The 9,444-nt window shown below is 46.0% G+C and overlaps 2 protein-coding genes across 2 annotated transcripts; both read left to right on the top strand.

Moving 5' to 3' along the window:
* Positions 1-2,217: 2,217 nt before the first annotated feature.
* On the top strand, positions 2,218-3,738 carry LOC132888189 (uncharacterized). The gene has a single exon (XM_060924238.1). The coding sequence runs from the start codon at positions 2,679-2,681 to the stop codon at positions 3,675-3,677; it is 999 nt and encodes a 332-aa protein (XP_060780221.1). The 5' UTR covers positions 2,218-2,678; the 3' UTR covers positions 3,678-3,738.
* Positions 3,686-8,580, top strand: LOC132888447 (ribonuclease inhibitor-like). The gene is made up of 3 exons (XM_060924497.1): positions 3,686-3,782; positions 4,040-4,205; positions 8,406-8,580. Exons 1-3 carry the CDS (start codon positions 3,686-3,688, stop codon positions 8,578-8,580), a joined length of 438 nt encoding a protein of 145 aa, XP_060780480.1.
* Positions 8,581-9,444: the final 864 nt, after the last annotated feature.

Below are 9,444 nucleotides of genomic sequence, written 5' to 3'. Positions count from 1 at the left end.
GTTGTAGTGGATGTTGAAGTCTGATACAGACGAACAACACGCAAAAATACACACAAAAAACATAAAAAAACGTGCACAGGTAGGGAGAGCTTGTAGCCGCAGCCGTTGTAGTAGAATTGTATATAGTAGGGTTTTCCAGAAGAAAAGGTAGAAGCAGAAGTAGAAGGTGGAAATATGGCGTTTGACCGACAAGATGGCGTCTGTCACAATCTGGATCGGCTGTGACGTCACATGCAAGTGCTCCATAACAACAGGAGTGAAGCACTGAATGAACTCTATCAGCACATCAGTGAGCAGCAGACAGCCCACCCAGATGCTTTCCTCATCCTGGCTGGGGATTTCAACCATGCAAACCCCAAAAGCGTATTTCCAAAACTCTGTGGACATATCAACTTTCCCACACGTGGAAACAATATTCTGGACAGTGTTTACACCATGCATAAAGACGCCTACAAAGCCCTACTCCTCCCCCACCTTGGGGCCTCAGATCACTCCACTGTTATGCTAATGCCAGCATACAGGCCGCTGGTTAAAGTCACCAAACCAGCTAAAAAGCAGATACGTGTGTGGCCAGAGGGGTCCTCAGAGGCACTCCTGGACTGTTTTTCCACCACTGACCTGGAGCATGTTCAGACAGGCGGCCACCTACAACAACACCACAGATCTCCAGGAATACACGGAGACCGTCACTGCCTACATGAAGTGCATGAATGACGTTACGGTCACCAGAACCGTCTCCATTCGGGCCAATCAGAAGCCATGGCTGACAGGGGAAGTCTATAGGCTCCTGTGGGCTCGGAACGCCGCCTTCAGAGCTGGGGACGAGGTGGGCCTGAGGACAGCTAGGGCCAATCTGTCACGAGGCATCAGGGTGGCCAAGAGACAGTATTCCAGGCACATTGCTGACCATTTCAACGACAGCAGAGACACCAGGAACCTGTGGCGGGGGATTCAGACCATCACAGACTACAAGCCCTCGCCACAGACCTGTGACAACTCCACGTCTCTGCTGAATCAGTTGAACGACTTCTTCGCTCGCTTTGAGGCAGACAACAGCACCACGGCACAGAAGACCCCACCACCTCCCGGCGACTAGGTGTTGACGCTGTCCCCAGACAGCGTGAGGAGAGCTCTCAGGATGACAAATGCACGAAAAGCTCTGGGTCCTGATAACATTCCTGGTCGTGTCCTGAGAGACTGTGCCAAGGAGCTCACAGATGTCTTTACAGACGACATCTTCAACATCTCGTTGAGCCAGGCTGTTGTCCCCACGTGCCTCAAAGCCACCACCATCATCCCGGTCCCGAAGAAGCAGTCTCCCTCCTGCTTCAATGACTACCGCCCTGTCGCTCGCACTCCCATCCTCATGAAGTGCTTCGAGCGGCTAGTCATGAGGCATATCAAGTCTGCCCTCCCCCCCTGCCCTGGATCCTTTCCAGTTTGCATATCAATCCAACCGTTCGACCGATGACGCCATCTCCACTGCCCTCCACTCAGCCCTCACCCACCTAGAGACAAAAGACTCGTATGTCAGAATGCTGTTCATAGACTTTAGCTCAGCATTCAACACAATCATTCCTCAGCAGCTCATTCACAAACTGGACCAGCTGGGACTCAACACCTCCCTGTGCAACTGGCTGCTGGACTTCCTGACAGGGAGACCACAGACTGTACGAGTCGGCAGCAACTCCTCCAGCACCATCACACTAAACACGGGGGCCCCCCAAGGATGTGTGCTGAGCCCCCTCCTCTTCACTCTGCTGACCCACGACTGCACACCAACATCCAGCTCAAATATCTTCGTTAAGTTTGCGGATGACACGACTGTGGTGGGTCTCATCAGCAATGGCGATGAGGCAATCTACAGGAGTGAGGTGAGCCGCTTGGCCTTGTGGTGCAAGGACAACAATCTCTGTCTGAATGTGGAGAAGACGAAAGAGATTGTTGTGGACTTCAGGAGAGAGCACACCCAGCATGCTCCACTATCTATCGACGGTGCTGCAGTGGAGAGGGTGAGCAGCACCCAGTTTCTGGGTGTGCACATCTCTGCTCATACCTGCTATACCTCAAGTGCCCTTGACTGTTTGGTTATTTGTACCAATTTGTGTGTGTGTGTGTGTGTGTGTTTAGTCTAGTTAATATCTAGAGTGTTTATACTGTTTATATTGTCTGAGTGTTTAGTCTGTCTTGTTCTTATCTAGTGTTTATACTGTTTATTTATACTGTTTATATTGTTTGAGTGTTTAGTATGTCTAGTTCCTATCTAGAGTGTTTATACTGTTTATATTGTTTGTTTTTTTTCAGTTATTCTATTTTTATTTATTGCATTGCCAATTTGCACCGTGGGTCAGAGAGGACTGATATTTCATCTGTGCTGTATGTCGAGCATGTATAGCATATTTGGCAATAAAGTTGACTTGATACTTGATAGAGGGATAAAATTGATGAGCCACACCATGAAGCTATGGGAAAGGGTATTGGAGGCGAGATTGAGAAGAAAGGTAGCAATCTGTGAACAGCAGTACGGGTTTATGCCAAGGAAGAGCACGTCAGATGCAATATTTGCTTTAAGAATGTGAATGGAGAAGTACAGGGAAGGCCAGAGAAAGCTACATTGTGTGTTTGTAGACCTGGAGAAGGCATACGATAGAGTGCCGAGAGATGAGTGATGGTATTGTATGAGAAAGTGTGGAGTGAATGAGAAGTATATCAGAGTGGTGCAAGACATGTATGAGAACCGTGAAACAGCAGTGAGGTGTGCAGTTGGAACGACTGAATGGTTCAAGGTGCAGGTGGGACTCCATCAAGGATCTGCTTTGAGTCCTTTCTTGTTTGCCAGAGTGATGGATAGCTTGACGGACGAAGTGAGGCAAGAGTCACCATGGAACATGATGTTTGCGGATGATATTGTGATATGTGGTGAAAGTAGAAAGGAGGTTGAGTTGGGTTTGGAGAGATGGAGGGATGCATTGGAACGAAGAGGAATGAAGGTGAGCAGGAGCAAAACAGAATACATGTGCATCAGTGAGAATGGGGATGAGAGTGTAGTGAAGATGCAAGGAGCAGATGTAAAGAAAGTTGGTGAATTCAAGTACCTGGGGTCAACTGTGCAGGAAAATGGGGGCTGCGATAGTGAGGTGAGAAAGAGAGTGCAGGCAGGGTGGAGCAGTTGGAGAAGGATTTCGGGAGTCATTTGTGATCGGAAAGTCCCAGCAAAAGTGAAAGGTAAGATGTATAAGACAGTAGTGAGACCAGCTGTGATGTATGGATTGGAGACCGTACCCTTAACGAAGAGACAGGAGGCAAAGTTGGACGTGGCGGAGTTGAGGATGTTAAGGTTTGCGATGGGAGTGACGAGGTTGGACAGGATAAGGAACGAGCACATCAGAGGGACAGCACATGTGGAGAGCTTGGGAATTAAGCTAAGAGAGATGAGACTGAGATGGTATGGGCACATCCTGAGAAGAGATGCAGAGCATGTGGGAAGGAGAATGTTGAGGATGGAGCTGCCAGGCAAACAAAAACGAGGAAGGCCAAAGCGAGGACATGAAAGTGGCAGGTGTGGTAGAGAAGGATGCGGAAGACAGGGAGCAATGGAGACGAAAGATCCGCTGTGGCGACCCCTAATCAGGAGCAGCCAAAAGAAGAAGAAGAAGAAGTTGTATTTAATTTGCTAAAGCTGTACATGTTCACATGTTTCCTTACACTGAATGACAAAGGTGAAACTCGTATTGTGAAAGGAGCGGAAGTGGATGTGGTCGTTCGAGGGGAGGAAGATGGAGGTTGCCATTAAAACGTGTCAAATTGTCATGTAACAGGCATAAGGTCCAAATAAGTTCACAAAAGGCAGCACAATTAGTGTGTGTGGGGTCGTTCTGGGGTCAATGTAATCACTGAACAATACTCCCTTAGTGTACATGAGAACACTTGGATAAAAGGAAATCAGAATTTTTAAAATTTATGAACAATTTTCAACTCGGGTCTCTTTTCTTTTTTTCTGTCCTGATGGACTAATTGCCGTTTCCTTTCTGCAGACTGTGGGACAGCGTCAGTGAGAAATCTTGCACTGCTTTGGCTTCAGCTCTCTGTACAAATCCATCACACATCAGAGAGCTGGATCTGCGTGGGTGTGAACTGGGAGACTCAGGAGTGGAGAAGCTCTGTGATCTACTGAAGAAACACGAGTGTAAACTGGAGACACTGCGGTGAGTAACTCAGTGATGAAACACACTAAGTTTTATAATAATGCAGAACAAGGGCGCCTGCTAGTGGGGGTACTGGTGAAGATAAACTGCCCTTTAGGTGTGAATGAGTGTGTAAAAGTGTGTGTGCATGGAGCCCTGCAATGGACGGTATATTAAAAAAAACCATCCTGTAATTCAACACAAGTTTTCTGACAGTAACACACACTGGCTCAGCACTAGTAAACGGCTGTAAACATCGGTCAGCACTAATACTGAACAGACGGTGAAAACTTACCGTATTTTCTGGACTATAGAGCGCACCTGTATATAAGCCGCATCCGCTCTATTTTTAAAAAAAATTTTAAAAAAAGATATACAAGCCGCACCGGGCTATAAGCCGCAGATATCTATGTTGATATTTACTGCATGTACAGAATGATTTTGTACTGTAAATGTACATGTATGTACCTGAACAGATTCTTTCCGAACAGTGCCTTTTAACACGGCAGCAACTTTGCTGATTAAAACGGAACAGAACCAAGAGAAAGTAACCGGTATTTATTTACCTTCATTTCTCCTGTGTTTGAAACCACAAGTCACTTTAATCATCTTGGCTGGATTTGAAAATAATTACCAGTTAGTAATTTGTCGTGCGTGTTCTATCTGCTAAAGATCTGCTAATTCTTCTTTGCATTGATTTTTCGTCTATCTTATTTTTGATTCTACTTCCGGTTAGAGCGCCCCTAGCGGTGGAAGAAAAATCCACAGAATAGCCGCACCTTTGTATAAGCCGCATGGTTCAAAACCTAGGAAAAAAGTAGCGGCTTATAGTCCAGAAAATACGGTAGTTTAAAAACTGTCGCTATTTTTAACAGTTTTCAAAGAGGCTAATATTACCCAAAATAATATTTACATTTTATTTACATTTACTTCATCATTCCATCCTTTACACTTCTATCTTACAAATAAGAAAAGTCACAGCAGCTCACAAAATACACTGAATTATCAGTCTAGTGATTGGCATCAGGCGCGGCACGGTGGTGTAGTGCAGTGTTTCTCAACCACCGGGCTGCAGCCCATTAGTAAGCCGCGAAGCGACATCTAGTGGGCCGTGAATTTTTTTTCAAGTTAAAGCTAATTTTTAATCTTTAGGGTACAATTGCTGGGTTGAATCTGACGTCACATCCGACGTCACATCCACCTCATTAAGCTACGGTCACACTACAGCTCGCGGTGCTTTGCGACGGGTTATTGATGAAAATGAGGCATTTTGATGGCGACATACACGCGAGCTAAAAGTTGTGGTCACACAGTCGGTGAACACTTGACTGTCACGCCTTTGTGCACTTAAGCCTGGTGCAGCTCGAGCGGCCGCGTGCACTCACGGAGCGCGTTGTGCGCGTGATTGGGACCCAGTCGTTATGGGGAACACCTGACGCTGATTTGAGTGCAATCAGCTCGCACAGATACGGAAGCTGTTTTCACAGAGGCTTTGCGAAGTATTGTCATCATCACTGTCCAATTTGTTTCTAGCCATGTTTATAACACTGTTTAAATACCCTTTCTGTCTTGCTTTAAAAAAAACACACAACACTTGGAAGACGCTCTGGACTCTTACAGTAATGCATTTATATCTGAGGACTTCAGTTGACTTGCTAACTTTATGGCTGCAGATGTCATGAACAGTTTTGCACTCAAGTTTCCATCAATGAACAGTTTATAACTTCAACAACACAGACTTCCTGTTTAAACTATAATGAATTTCCTGGTTCCACAGTTATACTTTGTGACTCTATAGGACACAGTTATAGAAGCGAGTTATTTATACTCATGCTTTCTGTTGTCACCCAGATGAGGATGGGTTCCCTGTTGAGTCCGGTTCCTCTCAAGGTTTCTTCCTCATGTCATCTGAGTTTTTCCTCACCACCGTCGCCACAGGCTTGATCATTGGGGATAGATTCGGGATAAAATTAGCTCATGTTTAAAGTCTTTAATTTTCTGTGAAGCTGCTTTGCGACAATGTCTGTTTGTTAAAAGCGCTATAAAATAAACTTGACTTAAATATCACGCCTGCTAATAAACACTCTTCCTGCACTTAGATCCGTCTACCGCCGTCTATTGTGTAGTGTCCTGATCCCCAGATCTTTAACCCAGCCACATATAAAAAGTTGTTCTCCTCCAGGATCTTCCAGGTTTTCACCTGTGTGTCCGTGTAGAACGATGTCTGCAGCAGCAGGTAATTTGAGATGTCGGGGAACTCAACGGATGGATAATTTTCCAACTCATAGGAAAAATCCTTCTTTGTTAGCGTGTAAGGATCTAATCCCATTGAGTGGGTTCTATATCCACTTCTTGGTTTTAATAACGTGCTTGTTTGCTGAACACAAACATGGCAATGAGTTCTTGTGTTAATGGACCAGACTCCACTTTTGGATCATTAATCCCTTTGGGCTGAGAATGAGCTGCATGCATGGGTTTGGCTTCTGGCACATCCATACAGTTTTAAATACAAAACCTCCAATTAAAAACTGTCAGTCCTGTGCGCTGTGGCGCGTGCACCTGAAGGCGCGCCTCAGGCTGTGCGAGCACCGAGTGAGCTCCAGCACACACGCCATGAACAAGACGCACCTGAACTCAATTAGTGAACTCTGTTTGGCTATTTAAGGACTGCACTGATGCAGTAGCATCGCGAAGTATTACACTACATTAAGTACGCATTACCGAGCCTTTCTTCCCGTGTTCTTGTTTTCCTGGTTTCTTGATTCTTGTGCCTTGTTCTCGGTCTCGTTGTGCCTTTGATGTACTGTTTGCGCCTCGACCGACCCTTTACCTGTTTTCATGTTTCTGATCTTGCCTGCCGTTTTGGACTGTTTGCCTTTGTGTGTGTTTTCTGCACTTTGTGTATATATTGCACTGTATTAAACTGAGCACTTCTGCACATACATCCGCCTCTCTCGCGTACCTGACAGAAACAGTTTGTTTTTACTGCATTTATTGAATTCCTGAGCTCCCATCTGTAACAGGGAGTGATGTTGTGTTCCATTAATACACTTTACAGTAGATTATTAGATTCTAAGAGAATAGATGAGCCAAAATAATTGGGGATCTTTTTTTAATGGGCCCCGACTCGTTATAAATATGAATAGGTGGGCCTGAAAGTAGAAAAAGTTGAGAACCCCTGGTGTAGTGGTTAGCGCTGTCGCCTCACAGCAAGAAGGTTCTGGGTTCGAGCCCTGTGGTTGATGTGGCCTTTCTGTGTGGAGTTTGCTTGTTCTCCCCGTGTCTGTTACCCCTTTTCCACCAAATCAGTTCCAGGGCTGGTTCGGGGCCAGTGCTGGTGCTGGTTCACAACTCGTTCAACTTGCGAGCCAGCTGAGAACCAGTTTGCTTTTCCATAGCTCGCGGTGCTAAGGGGAGCCACGTCATTACGTCGCTGTATACGTCAGTTACGTCGCTGCGTTTGCATAAACCTTGGCGCAAACATCGAAGCAACAACAACACGGAGAAGAAGCAGCAGCAGCAACAACAACAATAATGGATGACTTCGCGTTTGTACAGCTGCTGCTTCTCGTCGCTTAAAAATAGTGACCTTTCGCGGTCTTGCTGTTGTTGATGGTCTTAACAACCCCCCCCCGGACGACATAAGCGATTCTTTCCTCTGGCCCAGCAGAGAGTTGGTGCTAGCCTGGAACCGGTTTTTCTGGCCCCAGAGCCAGTTCTTTGTCAGTGGAAACAGAAAACCCGATTCCAAACTAAGCACTGGCCCCAAACCAGCCCTAGAACTGCTTTGGTGGAAAAGGGGCATCAGTGGGTTTCCTCCGGGTGCTCCGGTTTCCCCCACAGTCCAAAGACATGCAGGTTAGGATAACTGGTGGCTCTAAATTGACCGTAGGTGTGAATGTGAGTGTGAATGGTTGTGTGTCTCTGTGTGTCAGCCCCGCGATGATCTGGTGACTTATCCAGGGTGAACCCCGCCTTTCGCCCGTAGTCAGCTGGGATAGGCTCCAGCCCACCCGCAACCCTGCACAGGATAAGTAGTTACAGATAATGGACGGATGATTGGCATAAGGTCCAAATAAGTGAACAAAAGCAGCATGCAGCTTCAATAAGTGTGTGTGTGTGTGTGTGTGTGTGTGTGTGTGTTCTGGGGTCAATGTAACCATTGAACAATACTCCCTTATTGTACATGAGATGACACTTTATGCTATTTCCTTTCTGCAGACTGTGGGACAGCGTCAGTGAGAAATCCGGCACTGCTTTGGCTTCAGCTCTCTGTACAAATCCATCACACATCAGAGAGCTGGATCTGAGTTGGTGTGAACTGGGAGACTCAGGAGTGGAGAAGCTCTGTGATCTACTGAAGAAACACGAGTGTAAACTGGAGACACTGCTGTGAGTAACTCAGTCAGTGCGTTTACATGCACATCCAAATCGAGCTGCTGTCGGTAATCAAGCTAAGGGTCCCAGCAGGGGTGCCAGAGAAATCCAATCCTACATGCACACAAGCAAATCGAGCTATTGAGTGAGGTGCATTGTGCACCCGAGCCACAGGTGGCGCTACACGCCCCATCGTGTTGGTACACTTCTGGTTGTCGTCATGAAGAAGAGCTATTCAAGAGTATAAACAAAGTTATCAGTTCCGTGTTCACAAGAAGTGTTTGTATGTACGAACAGAAGTGTTCCTAATAAAATGGCCACTAAGTTGAAGTTGATCTGTAATGGTGAACATTTTAACTGTTAACATGCTAATAACTTACCAACTAATTGGAAATGGGTGCGTACATGCCCAGACACAGGTGTTCCTAATAAAGTGGCGGCTAAGGTGAAGTGTCATGCCGACCGAGGCTGTTGTGTTTCCCGCTTGTGGTCTCGTCACTTCCGGAAGGGGCAGTGCTGAAGTAAGCAGCTCGACTCCGTAGCTCGATAGGGTTTACATGCAGCAAGTAGCTCGGCTACAATCGCATAATCTAGGTCACGTAGCTCGATTACGAGAAATCCAGTTCGGTTCAATTTCAGCCGAGCTAAGGTGTTTCCATGCCATTTAGAACTTCGATTTCAGTCGAGCTACGGCAGAAATTCGCTTTTCTCTATGTGTATGTATGTATGTATGTGCTGAGTGATGAAACACACTAAGTTTTATAATAATGCAGAACAAGGGCGCCTGCTAGTGTTTTTTTTTTTTTTTTCTTTTCGTCTTTATTGTCAAAGGATAAAAATACATATCCTAAGGTACATAAGCATATAAGAAAAAAGAAAAAAA

This window comes from Neoarius graeffei, chromosome 6 (genome assembly GCF_027579695.1).
Source record: "Neoarius graeffei isolate fNeoGra1 chromosome 6, fNeoGra1.pri, whole genome shotgun sequence".
In the NCBI taxonomy this organism is placed as follows: domain Eukaryota; kingdom Metazoa; phylum Chordata; class Actinopteri; order Siluriformes; family Ariidae; genus Neoarius; species Neoarius graeffei.
This window is presented reverse-complemented; position numbering and strand designations above follow the sequence as displayed.